The sequence below is a fragment of the Nestor notabilis genome, unplaced genomic scaffold, assembly GCF_000696875.1.
Source record: "Nestor notabilis isolate BGI_N333 unplaced genomic scaffold, ASM69687v1 scaffold16759, whole genome shotgun sequence".
NCBI classification, from domain to species: Eukaryota; Metazoa; Chordata; class Aves; order Psittaciformes; family Psittacidae; genus Nestor; species Nestor notabilis.
In genome coordinates, this window is record NW_009942604.1 from 39,892 (window position 1) to 61,292 (window position 21,401).

General features: G+C 38.1%; 1 protein-coding gene across 1 annotated transcript in view; it reads right to left on the reverse strand.

Moving 5' to 3' along the window:
* Positions 1 to 19,495, reverse strand: part of RBKS (ribokinase) — a 53,123-nt gene extending 33,628 nt beyond the window's left edge. The window contains exons 1-5 of the mRNA XM_010021485.1: positions 19,406 to 19,495; positions 18,650 to 18,820; positions 13,267 to 13,330; positions 9,773 to 9,835; positions 2,066 to 2,230 (exon numbers count right to left, since the gene is read on the reverse strand). Of these exons, the coding sequence (XP_010019787.1) occupies positions 2,066 to 2,230; positions 9,773 to 9,835; positions 13,267 to 13,330; positions 18,650 to 18,820; positions 19,406 to 19,495 (553 nt within the window). The remainder of the gene's footprint in view (positions 1 to 2,065; positions 2,231 to 9,772; positions 9,836 to 13,266; positions 13,331 to 18,649; positions 18,821 to 19,405) is intronic.
* Between the last annotated feature and the right edge of the window lie 1,906 nt (positions 19,496 to 21,401).

Sequence of the window (21,401 nt, forward strand, 5' to 3'; positions counted from 1 at the left end):
CTTCCCCGCTCCCTTCCCCTTCCCCTGCCCCTTCCCTTTCCCCTTCCCTTTCCCTTTCCCTTTCCCTTTCCCTTTCCCTTCCCCTTTCCCTTTCCCTTTCCCTTTCCCTTTCCCTTTCCCTTTCCCTTTCCCTTTATTTTCCTTTTCCCTTTCCTTCCTAGATTGTCTCTATATCTTTAATAATCAGTGCCACAATGAGAGGATATCAGAACATGAGATGTCCCTCTCTAGCTTACAGATCCAGGTGATGCCGAACAGAAGCCAAGGGTCCTTGCCTGTGTGTCCACATTCTTTCTCCATCTTACTGTTTATTTCTTTCAGTAAGAATGAAGAAAAATAACCAAAAAAACCCTTGAAACAGAGGTTCGAGGCATCTGGGTATGCATCTGTTTTAAACAAAAATAGTCTAGTGCCCATCTTAAGATGCAGTACTGCATTATACATGAGGGTATTGCAGGCTAAAAGAAGGAAAATTGCAGGAACAATTTACAGTTGGCTAAGGATAGATTTTTACAGTGCTACAAACTCAGCTGTTTACTTAAATTTGACTGCACATGACATTTGAACATGTGTAGCCTACTGCTTTAAAGCAGAAGCAACTAAAGCTTTCTGGATATGAGAGCTGCACAATGGCAGCAGACTGACAGCACAGAACTATAGCTGGCCCTCAGTTAACTACTATCTTTTCTCGATGTATTGTGCAGTCTACAGCTGCTAAATGCTTGCATGTCTGTTCCATGTATCAGATTTGTATTTTTTGTTCTAACTGCCTTTACAAAAATCCTCTTTTCTTCTGTCGCAGGCTGGCATTTTGCCACATAAGGGTGACAAAAGTGTGAAGCATCTTACCAGAACTATGCATACAGTTAGAAGTAGACAAAATAAGTCATGGATATTGACTCATGACTCAACTATAGTCCATTAACCACTAGGTTAAGGATGCTTTTATCCATTTTCATAAAACAATGAAAAAACATAGTAAGCTCTGTTCCCTTCCTATATTTTAAGCATTCCGGTGTTACTCAGTTTTCTGAAGTTTTTATTTAGATTTGCATGAACCCAGCTTTGTCATTTCAAACAGAAGTCAAAACAATTCTTCCCCATGCACAGTTCTGTTTACAGAGTTTATGACTATTACCATTTCAGTTCCAGAGCCACTCTCATCCAGCCTCACATCTAGTTCCACCTCTGACCTGCATCTCTGTCTCCTCCCAGTCTTATCTTCTGGATAGGCACGAACAATACACTTTTAATCTCATACAGATGTCTCACTAGCATAATTATTTACTTAGTGTTCAAACACTGTGGTAATTGTGCTTGAGTAACTGAAAGAATTACAGGCACTTAAACAAAAAGGCCATCATGTTGGTAGTGAAACCCCATCCTGTTCAAGCAAAATGTCATTTTTTATCTACGTATATACTACACTGAAGGAAAAAGCATCTACATTTAAAAGTACCACTCAGTAACAATTTACTAATGATTTCAAAGACCATGACTGCATCTATTCAATGGCAACATGCCAAGTCACACTCTAAGAATTTTGGTTAAGAAGAAAAAGCTTTTCCTTTTACTTTAAAGATGTTAACTTCTATACAAAAAGCCACAGCCATACCTACTGCTATGCTGGGAGAACAAGGACATAAGTCTGTTTTTGAGGCCATTTCAGTCACTTTATTGCGTGTGGAACTTTACTGACTTGCATTGATTATCCTTATTCTGTTCTGGAATAATACCAGAGCCAGGCCAATAGTTCCTGACCTAACAACATTATACTGTATTTAGTCACAGCATGAAAATCAGAGGAAAAGAAGCACCTGACATATACAGGTTGATTATAAGGGTATGGGTTGATTTGCCATGCAAGGTAAATACTGCAAAGTTTAAAAATTGAATTCAGTTTTTATTGGCATAGCATGTATCTGTTGGCTATTGTTTCATTTCTAAATAAAACTAGTATGACAGAAACCAGAATAGACCACAAGATCTTTATTTAGAAAGCACGATAAAGAATATTTTTCCTGCCACACAAATGAGGGAGACAGAATGGCTTATGTTAAATTACCTCCACTGGCATGTGCCATTTTCAGAGCTTCAAGAGAAACAGCAGGGGTTATTTCTAGCTGGCAAGCAACCACTTTGGCTTTACAGATGACATCAGAAGCCCTCTTCAGGTCTTCAAAATTTAAAAGCAGGTTGGCTCCTGGGACTATGACAATAACGTTCTGTCCTAAAGAGAAAATATTGTGTTTTTTACATTAACATTTGCAATAAAGTATGTAAAACGATTCCCTGCTTTTCTACAATACATTTCAGATGAGTGTTTCAATTTGCTTTCCAAAAAATCCCCATTAAAAATGTATGCATTGCTGACATTTCCAAGTGTTGGATATTTTTATGAACAGCTGGGCAGCGTGCTGGGCCATCTTGTCTAGACTGTGTTTTTTCAAAGAAATGTTGGACCAGCTGATCCTTGAGGTCCCTTCCAACCTGGTATTCTATGATTCTGTGAAATAACTGAAGATTTTGTAAGATAATCAAAAAGATTGTCAGACTAATGAACACTATGCCACACAACAAATGCAGTATATATTCCATTGGGAAAAGGACCAGCTGATCCTTGAGGTCCCTTCCAACCTGGTATTCTATGATTCTGTGAAATAACTGAAGATTTTGTAAGATAATCAAAAAGATTGTCAGACTAATGAACACTATGCCACACAACAAATGCAGTATATATTCCATTGGGAAAAGTCACATATGAGCTTTCACCAGTCTTATTTTGGTGTTTTCTATGAACTCTAAAGATGCACTGTACTAGTCACAGTGGCTATGGGGGAACTTACATTAGAGCTGATATTTCATAGAATCATAGAATGGTTTGGGTTGGAAGGGACATTAAAGATCATCTAGTTCCAACGCCCTGCCATGGGCAGGGGCACCTTCTACTAGACCCGGTTGCTCAAAGGCCCATCCAACCTGGTCCTGTTTTGTCTCCCCCTTTCAGTCAACACTTTGTCAGCATCACTTTGTGTTTGAAAAATATCCCCCAAGTTCTTTCTTATTCAATCCAGTTTCATTTTCCTTCTCAAGAAAATAGAATGAAGCTATTACTTCTTGTGCACATAGCTGCCCTACCGCATTTTACATACCTCGTCAATACCGAGCACCAGGACGGCAGGGGACACAAGTGATGGGGCAATTTACATTCTCCTAAAATATGCCAGTAGCACTTGGAAAAGCATCAATGTGATTACTGAGTTCATATGCCAAAAATGCCATAAAAATTTTAAATTTTCCCATCATCTGGGACTAGAAGACTATTTCCCACAGCTATGAAAATTATGCATGTTCTATAGATTTCAGAGCAGCATGCTTGCCCCACTTACCTGTGACACTTCATATCAGGGCCCCTAACCATCATGAAAACCAGAATCAGCTAGTCACAAAACCCCAGAAAGGTAATGCCTGTGTCTAAGGAAAGCTTTATCAGGAGTGAGTAAAGAAAGTGGGTGACGCATTCTACTGCACTTAGAGATGGCCAGTAGAATGGTCTAAGCAAAGCTACAGGTGTGGATGCACAGCAGTATCTCAAAGCTTGTCTAAGATCCTTTTAATTCTCATAGTTTGTTTTACAGTTAGGTGAGGAGGGTCATTTACGTAGGTTCCAAATATTCTTTTGTTTTCCTTCAGACATGCAAGTTGCTTCCTTTTATTGCAGTTTCTTTCTTTCATTCTTTTTTTTAATCTCTGTTACAACACCCAGAGACCTTCAGGCATAAAAGCCTTCAAATTAAAATTTATTATTAATCACTCAGGTATTAAATTCAATAAGTCAGTTGTTCCTTGATTTACAGGCTCAGCCCGCCCCCGCTGAAGATTCCTTTAAGGACTGCCAATCATTAAAGGCTACCAATTCTGTAATGAACTGAATTACTCTGTAAATAAATATTTATGTTTTTAAATACATTATTTTTGTTGAATGCGACTTCAAAGTCCTTTGAATAAGAAATGTGCAAAGCTTGTCTCTGTAAATATGTTCTGAAAAGAAAGCAGGACAATGGAAAGAATAATATAGTGATCTCAGAGGGAGGGGCCGAAGCTTTCCAAAGCAATTCTGCTGTCAATGGTTTGGTACAGAACAGCTGCATATGAAAAGCAAAACCTCAGCATTTAAAGCCAACGCCCTGCTTTTCAACAGACAATGATGGGCATCTCGGATTAAAAAAAAAAAAAGACAAAGAAAAAAGAAAAAGCCTTCTGCAACAAGTAAATGTTACCAAAGATATCTGAACCCTGTTAAGGGAGCATTCAAAGGCAAGTTGCACCCTATTTTGAAAGCTTATAGGGTGCAGCAGTGCAAACAGTAAAAGGCAGGAATCAGTGGAACAAAACCACGTATCATTTCTGCCTGGACTCTGTGCTGCCTAGAATCTCAGACTCTATCCACATGTCTTGCTGCATTATCTTGCTGAACTATTTAGCTGTACTGACATGTATATTATTATAAGACTTTAGAGCTAATGGTCCAAGGCAATAAGGAAGGCTGTTTGCTTAAACCCGTATGATGTACAAATTCAAGGTAGACCAGGCTGTACTGGATCACAGTCAAGCTTTTCTTTGCAACTACAAAAGGTCAGAGACTTAAAGTCTGCTTCAAACCTGCCAGGGAAATGCAGCACCTACTGTGGTACAACAGTCCGGACGGGCTTCACCCAAGCTGGAGGGAAGTACCCACATTCTGTTCTTAGCTACATACACCACACTAGCTGTGAATGACAGCACTCACCACAAGCTTACACCAGTGTGCATGAAAGCAGAATCTGGACCCATGCACTCATAATTAATACCAGAATTTTGCATTACCAGCAACCATTTTGTTGAAAGCAATTACTTCTTGCCAGGGAAATCAGATGGGAAATTGGCACCAGGGACAACCGAGTTAAAGACAGATGGCAAAGAGGGGTGGGATTCATCTTGTCCAACATTGACTAATTTTTAAAGTTCAAAAGAAAAATCTTCATTCTAGGAAATTCAAAGAAAATTGATTTCTAAAAAATAGTTTCCTAAGTCGTTCAACAAGGAGGAGAGACAAATATTTTCAGAGTTTTTATAATCTTACATATCTCAGATATCTGTTTGATGAGGAGATAAACTATTGTCCAGAAATGCCTATGTACCTCTGTTAACTCTAGGGGAAGCCTTAAGCCATACACCTAATTTTGAAACAGCTCAAGTGAGGTTAAATGTTACCCACACTAAGAATGAGAAAAATACACTGACTGCATTACCATTAATTCTAAAAGATCTTTACTTAAACGAAAAATTTGCGCTTTTAATGGGAGCATCTGTATCATTTTAAGTTTTGCAGACGTCAGCTAGAACATTAAGGGCCACATTCACAGTTGCTATAAGCTAGCATAGCTAAATGAAGCTGATAAGCTTGTGGAAGCTTACACCAGATGGGGACTGGGTCCAATCAATACTTTAAACAGTGTGAATGCTGTCCTCAGTTGGGCTGCTTAACCTGCTACTGTCACTTCTTAGAAAGGTGGGCAAGTCAAGCTAGATTTTTTTTACAAGTGCCATTTTATAGATGTCACCAGATGAGATGTGCCACCAGAAAAATCAAAGGCAAACCGTATACAACACAGTGTAATAACCATCACTTTTTAAAATGGATGGCAAGCTTAAAGCCATCAGTAGTGCTTAGAACTCCCCAAACTCTCAAACAATGTAATTATAACAATAGCTATGGAGCTTCTGCATAATAATAAATTAATAAATAAAGATGATACTTGTGACCAGAAAATAAGGTTACATGAAAAACATTTGCTGCCAAATCACACAGTTCATGAATATGAGGGCAAGTTTTGGGTGTGTCATGGTATCACAATTTCTATGCAATTACTTGGAGGAACCATTGTGTAGTCTTCTACACAAAACATTTAAGTTCATGAGGACCATCAATACATAGTTATTCTATAAAAAAATTCGGTGACATTTCTTCATAACCCTGAAGGTTCAAAACAAAGATTTTCTCTTTGGAAAGTATAATTCAAACAAGCTGTTATATGTATTCTAACTTTGCCTTGTTCATTTAGCCTTATCTAAATATATATTTTGAATGGTTTTATACTAGTAGTGCTTTGGTATTGAAGGTACACTCACCTACAAAATAATGCCTATTTACTGTTCATGAATCATTAATAACTTTATCGTAAAGTCAGCACAATGCCTATCCCAAGTGAGGGTTATCTCACAGTGTTCTGTGTAGGTGAGCTCTAAGTTCTAACTTGCAATAATCAAGAACACTTTAATCATGACCTGCCAGTCTCTGTTGTCCCTCCATTTAACTTTTGCTATGAACATTGAAGTTATCAGACCAGTTCAAACTATTGGTCCAGTCGGGCCAGCTTAATGGCACCATCAACAGTTACTACTAGATTCAGACAAAGCTGCGACAAACTTCAGAGGTCATCATGTGTAAATTTATCTATAAAGAGGGGTTTTTTTCCCTATAAGTGTTCGTAGAAGTACAACACACATCTTCACTTCATGATGCCCTTACCACTCAATAGCACACTGTCAGCAGAAGGTGTGCTAAGTGACAGAGCTAGTGGAAAGGTGGCGGGCTGAGAGAGGAAACAAAAGCTGGGGTTCAGAGTGATGTGATTCACTTCAAAGAATGTGTTAAGAAAAGCAGCTGGATGTACCAGCTTTTCTCCTTAAGAGAGAAAGTACAGGTTCCAAGTGTACTGGATCCTGGTAAACAGAAGCTTGTGTTTAGTCAAAATCTACCTGAAGAGGCAATTGCATAAAAGAGGAGCAACTAAAAGGAACATGAGGTTCCAGAAAGATTCCTGGACAGATTTCTGAGACCAGACCAGAGGGAACCTTTGCAGTGTCTCTGGGCTGCATATTTTCCAGTGCAGCATTAGAAACTCATTATACATCTCTCCACCATTTTGCATTAAAGCAGTGATTTAACCTCTCTATTTTTTGTTGAATCTATACTGTATTGTCCCAGAATATAACATAACTTTGAGAATACCAAATGTGCCTGGTAAGTGCCAAATTTCTACTACCTTGTTAATTAGAGTAATGGGTGAGTTATAGCTGTGCAACCAGCAAAAAATTTCCCAGAAATTCAGCAGCACTGGCTAGACAGATGCAGGTAACAGCCTCCGACTCTGCTCTCTACAGCTTTCTTTTCTTCTGCATTCACTCATCCATCATAGTCTGCTCCCTCTACTTGAGTATCTCCCCTACTTCTGCCTGTGATTTAACTCAGTTGATTGGAGCTGGTATTTCTCTCAAGTATCGGTACTTGTAAAGAACTGGTAAGCTGTAAGTGCAGGTTGGGGGTGTGAAAACACAGCAATTAAAACTTGGTGATTTAAAGAGATGATACCTGTGGTTTTTATTTGTCCTTCACTGACTTAACACAAAACACGATCCCCATCCTCAACTTCAAATGCTTCCCTTTTAGGTATAATTTGAAGTAGCACAAACTACTTTACATCAGTGCATTGAATACTGTGGTGTTTCAGCTATGCCAGCACAACTACTGTGGTAAAACATGCATGCGTAGACAAGCCCTCTGAAAAGTGCTGTAAAACCTGTTTAAGTCAAATCAGCCAGGTTTCTACACGAAAAAAAAAAAAGGTGTCTCTTGCAACAGCAAAGCACATAAGTATTGCTATTTTATTGCAACTTACGCAATTCAAGTGCCAGATGGTTTTACAGAGAAGTTACAACCAGAACCATTACTAATTCTGTGCATCTGTTTGCTTTATAGTATAGTTCTGATCAGGTTTGCTCTTCTACTAGATTCTAAATGAAATCTGAAGCCAGTGGTAACTTAATTAAGGATTTTTCAGTTTCTCAAAGAAAGAAACTACATATCATTGTGCATTATTCATCTTACTGTGTGAATTGCAAGACTATCATGGACCCTTTACACCAACACTAACATGTAAGATAGCCTACAGTGAACTTCGTGCCACTGAACAATCAGTTTCCATTCCTGATGTTTATAAAGGTTTTAGATCCACAAGATGGTTTTGTTCCTTAGCCCTCAGAAAGATTCAGAGTGTTATAATTTTAAGAGGTCATACTCTCCTCGTTCAAGTTTAGACTATGTCTATCTTAGCTGGCTATGCATGTGGATCTGGAAGTAGTAAGACTGCTTCTTGCTCAGCTATTCTGGACAGCAAACCTAGTGCAAATTACAGTTACATGTACAGAACAGTGAGGTCTGAGCGCATGCTACTTCATTCTCATAGTCTCTCCTATTTACAATGGCAAGAGTAGTGACTGTATGTGGCGTAAGAGAGACCTTCTTAAGAGTTGCTGTGGTAATTTATCTGGTGAGGTAAACCGAGAGAAGGGGGTGGAAATAAGAGACAGGTATCCAGTTTACTCCGTGCATTAGAGCTACCTTATTTCTGAATTAGAGCTGTCATGTAAGGCTTTGATTAATCTTACTTAAAGAAAATTAAACTGACATCTCCAACTAATTTGCCTAATTTTCTGAATGTTCCTGTGTAGACTTGTCTTTAGTCACAGTTCCTCCCCAGGTCTGCTCCTGGAGTGAACAGCCATGTCTCCTTTCCCACTTTGAGCAGTAGCCCAATGTACTACCATTAGGTTACAAAGCTTGTTAAATCAATGTGTAGCTAAACTATGGTAACTGTTCAAATGAAGCCTCTTAGCTGAACTGAAAGCAAATTAATCCATCCAATCACACTTAATTTGTTATGTTTTCTTAACCAGTATTGGTCCTGAGCTCTACATTTTGATTCAGACACATGTACTTCTCCTAAGAGCTCTCAATGGCACAACTTGCTTGAGGAAAAGATAGAAAGAAAGTTTTCAGAGGATAATTTGGCAATCTTGAAGAAGAATATGAAAACAAGCCAAATTTTCTTTTCTTCTTCCCCTGCAATATGACAGCAAAGGCACAGACTGAAGAAAATTAACATAGAAAAACCACGTATGACATTTCACTGTGTATTCATCACTGCAGATGTAACTTGGGATCAAGAATTGTGGTAATATTACAAGATCAACATAAATATTTCTACTTATATAAGGACAATTACTTTTCTGATTCAGGGCATAATGACTCTGTGCTGAAGAGGGAAACCCTTTCCTCACAGGACAAGAAGAAATGGAAATGGCCTCAAGTTGAACCAAGGAAGGAAGGTTTAGATTGCACGTTAGGAAAAATTTCTTCACCAAAAGGGCTGTCAAGAATTTGAATGGGCTGACACAGGGAAGTGGCTTAGTCACTATCCCTGGAGGTCCTTAAAGGACCTGTAGATGTGCTGCTTAGGGACATGGTTTAGCGGTGGACTTGGCAGTGCTAGGTGAATAGTTGGACTCAATGATTCTAAAGGTCTTTTTCAACCTAAATTACTCTATTATTTTATAGCAAAAGTGCTAGGTAAGTTGTAGTGGAAATGGAGAGCTTTAACCTTCTGCTACATCATATGCTCTGGCCAATGTAAAACTGCAGAGATCAGCTGGCTGGTTGAATTATGGCTATCACACTGCTAATCTAAGTGTTTGATTTCTGCCACTTTTAGGCACCTCATCCTGTAACATTGTCTGAAATAAAAGGAAGTTCCACAAAGTATGAATAAAATAATGAAAATTAAGAAAGATGTAGAAAAAATAATTCCACGATTAACAGTGATAAGGCAAAGGTTTCTTTTATTGCTGTAGAGGCAGAACAAAGAGGACAATTCAGAGTAGAAATATGTACCTTCACTGTTGACAATTATTGAAGCAGTTCCAGTAGCAGCATCTGCAGTCTGACCTACAAATGCTAAGGAAGAGAAAAGTTACAGCATGCATTAGTTCAATACATTACTTTCAACCAATAGCATGTGATGCAGTTTAATTGAATTAAATCTAAAATGAACTCATAACCTCCAGTAATTTAAAAATGCTAATTACTCTTTCATGTGCAACAATGCCAGAGAAGCTAACAACAACAAAAAGTGTTAATTTACACCCACAAAACAGAAATGCGAGTCCAACATTCTTTAATTTGGCTACATCTCTGCTTTAGAGAAAGCATGTTATTTATATAGCCTTCTCAGGCACTCTACTCCTACGTGGAAGTATTTCTTTTATCCAATGAAACAAAAGAGTCAAGGCTGAAGAAAACAAAAATATTAAAACAACACAGCATTTAATTCTGTGTAGATTTGCATTTCAGCAGTAAATTTAACATGTGCTATAAAAGCAGCGGTGAGGCTATGTTTCCTCTTTGGATTATTATTCAGCTAAATTAACTAGAAGTGAGGCTGGCAGCACTGCCTGTTATAAAGATCGTTCCATATTTACTACTATAAGAACCTGTTTTCATCTGTCAGCAAATTTGTCAAATATTAACCAGTGGTCTGAAACTTTCTATGATAGGTGAATGAGTTTTTTAGGTAGAACTGTAGTAGAAAACTGTCAAAACAGTTAAGTTGTTTCCCCCTCATAAAAAAACAACCTTGTATTTGAGAAAAATCTACTATTTGAGACAAATTCTGCTGACCTTCTGTTTAAGAAGCTCTGGTTTTCTAACATTTTAGAACATGTACTTGATGCTGGGCAGAAGTTGGCTTCTTTCTTAAGATGTGTCTTTTGCGGCTAATTTAAAAAACTGCTCAAATTTGAACAAGGCTGAAAAAAAACGTAACATCACGCTCATTCAGGTTTGCTGAAGTATTTCAGGTAGTTGTCCTGAAGGTACCCTTATCTAGCTCAGAGTTACAAGGGTCAGAGCAGAACTTTCTTTGCTTCTTTTCACCATGAGCTAGGTCTGCACACTGGAATTGAAAACCTTTTATCTTCTGTGCTCTCAGTGCTCTTCCTGCAGAAAATAAGCAGCATGAGCTGCAAGCTATCCAGTTTGCATCGGTAAAGGTCTAAACGGTCTGAGCAGCACTGGTAGCTGATTGTCGTGGAAGTTGTGGACAACAAGAAGAGTAGGAAAAGAAAATTGAGAAACTGAAATTGGAAAGAAGAAGGGTAAGATGATACATTAGGAAATAGAAAAGTGATTTGAAGAAGACATACAACAGGGATCCAGGATATGAAAGTGGCAGAACTGGCAATATAGCAAGGACTTTCATCCAGCACCCAGCATCTTTATGTATAACAAGTGGGATAGGCTAGACAAGAATGAAACTGAGATGAAAAGCCAGTGACTGAAATAAGACAGTCCTAAGCAAAAATGTCTGTGCACAATGAATCACCCTTGCCTGTAAATCTTGGAATGCAAGCTGGGATCCTGGACCAGCATCACCAGCACTACATCCTATCTTCCTCCAGGGCTCATCAACATAGAGGGTGACAATCTAACACCATTCTGAGATATCTTTAACTCAATTAGCAGAAATTGGTAACTTGGACCTAAAAGTTCCAACTCTTCATTTGATCTATCTAGGTATCAATGAAGTGTAGTATGATGGAATTCCTGGTTTTTTTTCCCTTCACTTTTTTTTTTCTCCTATAAAGACTACTCAAAAATCTATGTTAAGATTGCCAGATCAATCATTTAAATCAGAAAACGTAAGACTTAAGGTTCCATGTGGAATATACATTTTCATTAAGTGCTATGCATTATAATAGCTTTATTTATATGATCAAAGCCTTTATTGATGAGGCAGGCATGCTTTGGAGAGATTTATGACTGTACACTAACAGACATTGTTTTTATGGTGTCCTTGCTTGGTTTCTTGCGTAAGCTGAAAGATACACAATGAACAAACCTGTTATACATTGGTGAAATATTTAGATGCTATACTGATAAGCCTAATAAAAAAGCCCACAAAATACTGATAGTTCTGTCTTTAAAGCAGGATTTGAATAGTGCAGTAAATGAAACTTGTGGCTTAACATTAAACAGAAAAGATAAACAGAATATTGAATTGCCACTTAATGATTGCATCTGCCCATCCTTGTCCACCCTGAAGAAGACAAGTCATGCAGACAAAAATCATAGAATCATAGAATGGTTTGGGTTGGAAAGGACCTTAAGATCATCTAGTTCCAACTCCCCTGCCATGAGCAGGGACACCACACACTAAACTATGTTGCCCAAGGCTCTGTCCAACCTGGCCTTAAACACCGCCAGGGTTGGAGCATTTACAACTTCCTTGGGCAACCCATTCCAGTGCCTCACCACCCTCATGGTAAAGAACTTCTTCCTTATATCTAATCTAAACTTCCCTTGTTTAAGTTTAAACCCATTACCCTTTGTCCTACCACTAGAGTCCCTAACTAAGAGTCCCTCCCCAACATCCTTATAGGCCCCCTTCAGATACTGGAAGGCTGCTATGAGGTCTCAACGCAGCCTTCTCTTCTCCAGGCTGAACAGCCCCAACTTTCTCAGCCTGTCTTCATATGGGAGGTGGTCCAGCCCTCATAACATCCTCGTGGCCGTCCTCTGGACTTTCTCTAACAGCTCCATGTCCTTTTTATGTTGAGGACACCAGAACTGTACACAATACTCCAAGTGAGGTCTCACAAGAGCAGAGTAGAGGGGCAGGATCACCTCCTTTGACCTGCTGGTCACGCTTCTCTTGATGTAGCCCAGCATACAGTTGGCTTTCTGGGCTGCAAGCGCACACTGCATGTGATCATGTAGTCCAGCAGCACACAATAATACATTTACATAAGAGAAAGAATTATGGTTACGAAGATGCAAAGATAGCTAGAATATTGTGAATGTTTAATTTTCCCTTTTCTTCAAAAGCTTTTAACATTGATTTTTGTGTGTATGTGTGTTAACAAACATCGGCTGCAGTCTCTAAAATGACTGCACGTGTCATTTCACAAAATAGAGGTGAGATGCACTGAGTTGACAAATGCATTTCCACTCTATCCTTCTGTACCCAACATGAAACTGAGAATGAATAACCAGACTGGATTTTCCAGTTTCTCACGAGGCATTATCATCATTAATGCCAGCCTAAACAACTGCGTAACACCAAGATATCTTCAGGTGACTTCCACTGATGTTATCAGCTGAGATTTAGAGGTAATAACACTACATTTTATTTTTAGTGGTACAGCTGATTTCAGAAGTCCCCATATTCTCACCTATACACATTCATTCCTGCCAGTTGTGTCAAAACAATTATTCATAATTCTGAATTGCAAAACACTTCAAATAAGGCAATAAAATAAGAAACCCTCCACTGCCAGTTTTTAAAGCTTAAAAGGAATACAAAAGGTTCCTTTAAAATAAATTTTTACCTGTAGAAATACCATTCTTCTTCAAGTTTTCAACATAATCATTGCCAAAGGAATCCTTCCCAACCTATTCAAAAGATAATAGGATAGGTTTTCTCTACAGAAAGGTGAGAGGATAGATAGATCATCTTTACGCAACAGAATCCTCTAATGTAATCAGAACACAACACTTTCTTTTATGCAGCACTTTGCCTTATTAACAAACCAATAATTAACTAATAAATAATAGTAAATATATATTAATAGTATTAATAAACAATAGGAATAGTGTTCTGCAGTTTCTGCTCCTGTATTACAAAACTACCCCCTACACTGAAGCTTTCTTGGGATTGTAGAATCTGGAAAACTACTGAATTATTCAGCTTCAAATTTAAAGCATTTATAGTAATTCTGGTGTCCTTTTAAATTGCATTTAATATTTTGAATTTTCTACTTCAAGTTTCCTCAGTGGAAAAATATCAAATTGTCCTTATAGGACAAAAAGTGACGATAAACATGGCATCACTGATTTCTGTAATTCTTAGCACTTAATGTACTGTTTACAAATTCAACAATTTTTGGTTGCTTTATCCAGCAACAGTGGATTAAGTTGAGTTGGGGAGTCAAGCTATGCTCTATTGTTTTTCTAACAGCAAGCTAAAGAGCTCGTAATTTCAGCTCCACTAATCCTTTTAGCTGAGCAGAATTCTGCTTGCTGTTTATTCAGACTAATAATATTTTTTTTGTAACGTTGCACAAGCTGAACAAAGGAGCTGAGGTATATACAGAAAAAAAAAGGTGTAACTTGCCTAATGTCAAAATAACATTTAAAATATATTTAGAAAGCCAACATAGTTTTAAATTCACCACTTTTAGTTTATGTCTTCAGCATGCATAGTGTGCGCTCCCACTTCCAAGAGTGAGTTGTGTATCTGAGTGGTACCAAAGACTGACAGGAAGTATTTTTGCATGAGAAGAAAAAACATCTTTCAGATTAGAAGCCAATCAAGATTCTGGTCACGGTCTAGACAATGAAGGAATTACATGGGAAGCCCTAACTAATGATCCATCTTCTCAAAAACCAGCACTAAATAGCTAATGGTGTATTTGAGTTACTAGAAGCACAACCCAGCTGCTTCTATTGCCTGCTGTTAGAAATTTGTCTGCTCATGAACTCAGTCCTTTAGAAAGCTCAGAGAAGACCTGAGTACTAGCTAGTGACCACAACAATCAAACCCTGCAATTCAGAATTCTAAAATTTAAAGTGTCATGGATGGATGGTCCTTCCCCCACATGCTCTATTGCACAACCATGTTTTGAAACACACTTTCATTTCCTACAACCTTTATAAGGAATTTTTCTAAAGCATAATTAGGGATGGTCCTGATCTTTTACCAAATGAGGACAGCAATTTAGGTCAAAACGGTCTAAGCAGACGGAACATTCCTCTAATACATGGGGAAAAAAAATCCAACCAACAACATTTACTTGGGTCACTGTGTTATTCATTGTTTGCACATTAGAGTATTTCTGTATCTCTGACTACTCCCAGTTTGCCAGACAGGGCGGGTTGTCAGAAACTGCATCTTCTGACTGCTTTAGGCTGGATGACTGCAGCCATTTGTGATTTCAACCTGAGCTGTGCTCACCTCTGCAGCCTAATGGTTGTACTACTGGAATGCATTCTGCCTGATGGTATCACCTTCTCCCTGCCTTGCTGCTACAGAGCTTCTACAGCAAATCTCAGAATTTGCTCAGTTATTTCAGCAATAAAATATTTCATAACAAGTTTCCAAAAGCTCAACTGAAACTTCCTTCCTTCAGCTCTGGGTCCTACATAACTGACAAACAGGCACCCCGTATTGTTCAACTGTCATAACAACTGAGATCAGCCGTGGTACTTTTGCCCACAGCAAGACATCTCAGCGCTGGAGGGAAGCCCTTGGAGGGGTCTCCATGGAGGTCCTTTTCCTCTGGAAACTTTTTTCCATGTTAGTTCATCAGTATGCAACCCAGTTAATCCTAGTGCGTTTGACGGGCTTATCTTTCCATCCAGGCTTTACCCCCAAGGAATTCAGAGTATTGGGCATCAGTCTTGTTTTAGATTAAAAGCATAGTTACTGACCATGTCAAATTATGTAAGATTGTTTTAAATATTTTCTGCTTTTGCACAGTCCTTGCTAGATGGACTATTGGGTAAACATTAAAAATAAATGTCTTGATCTGCTGACCACAGAACATTGTATGTGCTGAAATGGCATTTCTTCTTTTTTGAGTTCTTAACAACAAGCTGTTTGTACAAGCATTATGGTCACATAGTTTGCATATTAGAACAAGTGGAATTCCATCAGTATTTTTTCAGTCTGTTTTTTTCCTGCTCACCATCATGTTTTCCATGTGGAGCTAAGAGACCTGGCTGGCATCATAGCAGCTAAAATTCTAGCAGCTGAGAAAATCAAACTCATCTGTACCTGAAAATTAACTGCAATAAAATCACATACCTCTTAATAATTGTTTGTTTAATCTGTTCTATATGCTCTTTTTTCTTCATTAGGGAACTAAACAGGTACTATAGACTAGTATAAGATGGTAATACAAAAGGAAAAAACAATTGAAGATATCCATCGTATTCTTGGCTGTGTCTGAATATTGCTATGATCTTACAATGAAGTGAAGGCTTACAGCACTTGAATTTGGTTTAGAGATCATTTAAAGAGAGAAGCCTACACAGCATGGTAATACAGCTCTTCCTGTTCCTAAGTAGGAATCAAATGGAGCTAGGATTTAAGTATAATTTAGTATGTGCATTATCAGGCTAGTGACATCTATGTCCAGTGAAGATGATTCTACGTTGTTAGTCAGAAGTAAACCAGGACTATTTCAGCACATGCAATGCCTTTCAGACCAACATCCCTCCACCGTCTTAATCCAGGACGTTTAATTAGTCTTTTTTTTGTAATGGCTACTAAAAGGGAAAGAAGGAAAGAAAAAAAACCCAACAAAAAACCCCAAACCAAACAAACATTTGGGAGTTTGGAATTTCTCAGGACCACTGTGCATTTTTCAGTACTGCAGCAGGGTTCTTGCATGAACATGAGCAATTAATTTATTTGCTTACTTCCTTTAGTTCCCTGACAGTAGTCCTTTACTTTTCTCTGAACAACTGTCTTTGTCTTTTTGAAGTGGCAATTATTCCATCAATGTTATTCTACTGTACTGAGTAAATTGAGGAGGGGAGTTTAAGACTGATACTGTGATACATATTGATGATCCAGAGTAACAGTGGCTACTTGCAGAGATCCAGGCAGAACACTGTTTGCATTTCCACCACTCAAACTCAGTACTTGATTTTACATTAAAATCTACAGCATTCTGTGGCATCTCTAGACATAATTGTAAGTCATTCTAAACTCCCTCTCTCAAACCCTCACCAGATAGTCACTGGCTCTCTTTTGTGTTTTAAAGCTCTGAGGTATGAAGAGTGCCTTGTCATTTGATCTGTCTGCTGCTACTCTTGCTGAGGACACCCTCTGTCTAAATTACAGTCCTTGCAAGAGGATGCCACACTCCAGCAGAATATCCCTCTAGTATCAATACCAATTTTATTCTGTGAGCTTCAGTATGTAGAAGGAATTGTTACATCTGTACTGGATAATAAATGTTGGGAACTATGACCAAAACATAAGCATATTACTGAGCACTGTGTGTAAGGGGAAATCTGGCTTTAAGAACCCCCGAATACTTATGATGACTTGTTAAAGTAAAGATAATTTAATTGTAATGGCTCATTACTGCCTGACTCTTCTTAGTTTACTCAGCAAGAAATTTTATACTACTTCCCATTGACCTATGCAGATACAAGACTGTACTGCCATGGGATAAGACTATTTTGGGGGGCTACAAAGTGCGTATTTAATTCAGAAAGTAAATATTAATTTTTAAAATCTAAAAAGAAGACAAAATGCTAGCATGGATATTAATAGTCAATCTCTGCTGTTTCTTTTCTCCGATAAATACACATCAGAATGAAAGAAAGAAGACTGGGTTTTACTGAAATAACATAAATATTTTTTTTTAAAGTAATTAGAAATTATAGTAACTGCTAGATTTTATTAGGAATGCAAATGTTTCCAGAAACATGTATGCACTGAGCAAAGGCTAGACCATTAAAAAATAAAACAAAATTCACACTTTCAGCGGAAAAAAACCCTGCTAACATTTAGCAGGAAATGTTAGCAGGGAATTCATTGCCAGTTCATCTTGTTCTTGAATCTGATCATTATTGAATGCAAAGATGATCAAATACACACAGTATTACAGAAGCACAAACATTGCCAACATATATATATCTGTAAAATTACACTGTAGAATGACTAGTGATAATGATCCACAGAAATTATTGCTTATAGCAATACAGAAATTTAGACTTATAGCTAGCATTCTTCAGCTTAAATATCGTGTTGGAAAACCAGTGAGAAAGGCTTCTTTGAGATGCTTCCAGTATTTCTCAAAAAATCCCTGACAGACAATGATCCAACAAATTTAGCATCCTCCCCAGCTATGGCAATAACAAAGTATGTCCAGTCAATTTGAAGTTTCATTTACACTTGGCACAGGATGGACAATAAGTCTACAGAGAGAGAAAATTTGCTCTTCACTTTAGTAATGATCACTCAAAACTTGTAATGTTTAATGACAAAAATAAAACAAAATCATTGTAAGAATATAGCATCTGCCAAGCTGAATCAGCCCGATGGTCTGTGAGCCAGCCTTTAGAACTGCTGTATATTAGATGTTTCAGAAAAGTGGGCAAAAAAATCCCATAGCATACAAAGGTGTTAGAATTTGGATGTGAATATCTCATCCTAGTCTCACGTAATGAGATAATGATTAAACCCTTGAAGCACAAAATTTTACATTGCTTCTCAAAGCTGTTACTGGCTTGTCAGTGTCTGGTTTTTAATCACTTACAAAGTAAATTTCAGATTGACTATAGTGCCTAGCACCTGAATGTCATTGAAGAAGCCCTGATCTTTGTAACAGTGGTGAATATAAAAAAAGGGGCTAACCAAGATTACTTGAATTTTGAACATCTCAAACTCTCTCCCATTCTCTTTTCCACGGTACATCAATCTTAAGTTTCGCAATCCTTCTTTATACGCAACTTCTGCCAGATCTCTAGCCAACTAGTCTTTGGTTCTGGCAGTTTTCTTAGAACAGCCTCCTCCATGCTTAAATTTATAGCTGAAATAAGGAAAAGAAGAGAAAATTAGAGAGGGATTAAAAAAAAAAAAAAAAAAAAGAAAACCCAAAACCACGAGGAACTTTCTGTAAATCACCTAAAGGTTTACTGGAATTTGCTTAAACATTTAGTTCAGCTGTAATGCAAGAGCAAGCCGGTGCTTACCTTGCAGATCAGTGAGGTCTTGGCCCCAAGTCGAGCAGACTGGACACACTGGTTGGCTCCTTTCCCACCAAAACCAATAAAAAACTTATGTCCAAGGATAGTTTCTCCAGCTCTTGGCAATCGTGTAGTAAGGCTATTCCAATTTAAAGCAATATTTACATGCATTAGTGACTGAAAATAACAAGCATCTTCAAAATAAGAGTTACATTCGTATAATCCTAAATGATACAACAACCAGTCAGTAAGACCAAAAAAGACTCAAAAGGCCTTTTAGGGTCTCTACTCCACACCCCACCAGTTTAAGTTTATTCCTTTATAGGCCACCCAGTCAGGCTTCTTGTTTATTACTCAAGAGAGTAACTGCATTTCTTTTGTTCGTGTTTCATGTTTCTACAGGAAAAGAAGCACTTGATTCCTGCCTGGGATTCCCCAGTGCTAACTCAATGCAGATAAATAATAAATCTATAGTCTCACTGCTCATGTTGTTTTACTGTAACATTCAGATCAAGTTTACACATTGTTCATTTAATTTCATTACATCTAATTATAATTTCTTGAACCACCCTCAGTAATTTTTCACTCTGTTGGTGTTCACACCCCTCCAAATTGTAGATTGGTATCAAAACCTTCCTCCCCTCTGCTGTCACTCAGGAGCACTGTACGTATTTAACTTTTCCCTTTGTTAAGTTTTTCTCTCACAAATCAAGCTTTACAACTTCTTAGCATTTTTTTTTTTCTTGAATACAGTCCAATTACATTGACATCCTTCTGGGGATGGGTGCCCAGAATCAGATGCACTAATACAAGCGGAGACCCATCAGGAGTGTATTCTGGTTTAATTCCCATTTTGGAGAAAAGAAAATAAAACTGTAATTCTGTTAACCCCACCAGATGCTTTGCTATCTCCAGCAGAAGTTGAAAGGAAGGAAAAAGACACCACCGGGACTATGTGGAGGAATTTCTCTTAATCATAGAATCAGCTAAGTTGGAAAAGACCTTCAAGATCAACAAGTCCAACCGTTCTCCTAGCACTGCCAAGGCCACCACTAAACCATGTCACTAAGGGATGCAAATGTCTAGCTTACTTCTGCCACTTCTATTAAAATATGTAACACAAAACTGTGTTTACCTCACCTGTATTACCAAAATTTCTGCCTCCTCAAGCCATACATTTCAGGCACAAAGTTTAAAAATGTAATTCTTTCTATCTCTTAAGCTATAAATAAGTTCACAACAAGTGTGGAGGGAGGGTCTCCTATTACATACTAGTAATCCGTTCAGTCAATGACAGGTCAGACAGGTTTCCAAAAGTCTGCAGGAAAGAAAAGTGGGAAGGGGAATCTGAAGGAACGCAGAGGAATGTGCCCTAATGAGGAAGAGATTAACTTCAGTTCTTTTTGTTAATTTATTACAATATTTTTCCAATAAATGTTACAACAGCTTCAAAGTTGCCAGCCCTCCAGTTCTGAAAAAAGTGACATGCTTCTGCACTAGCAAATCACTACAGAGTGCTCTTTGAAAAGGATATGAAGAGTATGTGTAGATTACTTTCTGAGTTTATGCTGCAACTTCTGAGGCATACTGGAGTTCATGAAATCTTCTGAATTAATGACAGTGTACAGCCTGATTTACTGAAAATTCTCAGGAAAAAGAAAACATTTTTTTCCTTACTAATTTTCCATTTTGGCATCCTTCAGTCCAAAGGTTTAGGATCATTAGGAAATCAAGAAAACCTAAAATTAAACTAGCAAACCCAAACAAGTCCTGAACTCCCCAAAATTCAGATTTTTGCTTTGAAGGAGTTAGGGGGCTGTGCTTCATCAACAGTTACAGTTTCTGGAGAGATGCAGGTGGGGATGCAGTCTCTAAGTAGGGATGCTCACTAACAGACCATCCCAGATTTTAGTGTGAGGGTATGGTATCCAGCCAGCAGGTTTATTTCATGTGGGTGACCACAAATAAACCCCAAAAGACTCACACATACAGCTAATGGCACTCACTTTGTTTCAAGAGAGGCAGAGCTAGGAACATTCTGCTGGGAAATGCTTAAATCATTTTAAATAAAAATACAACAGCCTTTTAGAAGCATACTTATAGGTACCTTATACATGGAAAGGATTGCTAAGTTAAAACTACTCACAGCAGCGTCTGGCAGGTTGCTCACAACCGAGTAACTGTAAGGTTTCAAGGAGCAAGTTGTAATGAGTGTAGATAAATAACGTTGATTAACGGTAACATCTATAATTTATAGCTATTTTCACTATTGGAAGACAAAGGAGTGATGGTTGTGGACCAGAGAATGAAGGCCACAAGTCTCAGCTGAGGAACCTCCTCTTCAGCTAGTGCCAGGGTACTGCATGCACACTTCTAACATCATGTGCAATTCAGTAAGGAATAGTTCTTTCACCCAGGCTTGGTAAGAAATAGTAATAGCAGCTCTTGTATAATTCCTTTCATCCACCGATCTCACTACACTTTAAAAAGCAGAACAAAATCCTTATTCCAACTTCGTGGGAGTGAAACTTAGGCAAGTCATTTTGCCTTTTTGTGCCTTGGGTCAGCCAAGAAGCCAGTGGCAAAACCAAAAATAGAGATCAGCTCAATCCACTAGCTCAGGCAGTCTTCTCATTTAAATTCTGCAGTATGAAAATGGTATCAAGTCTCAATTCATTTTCCTTCCTCAGGGTGCTTTTCAGAGATTACAGCTTATTCTAAATAGAATTTGTTTCCACAAAAAGCTAATATATTTTTA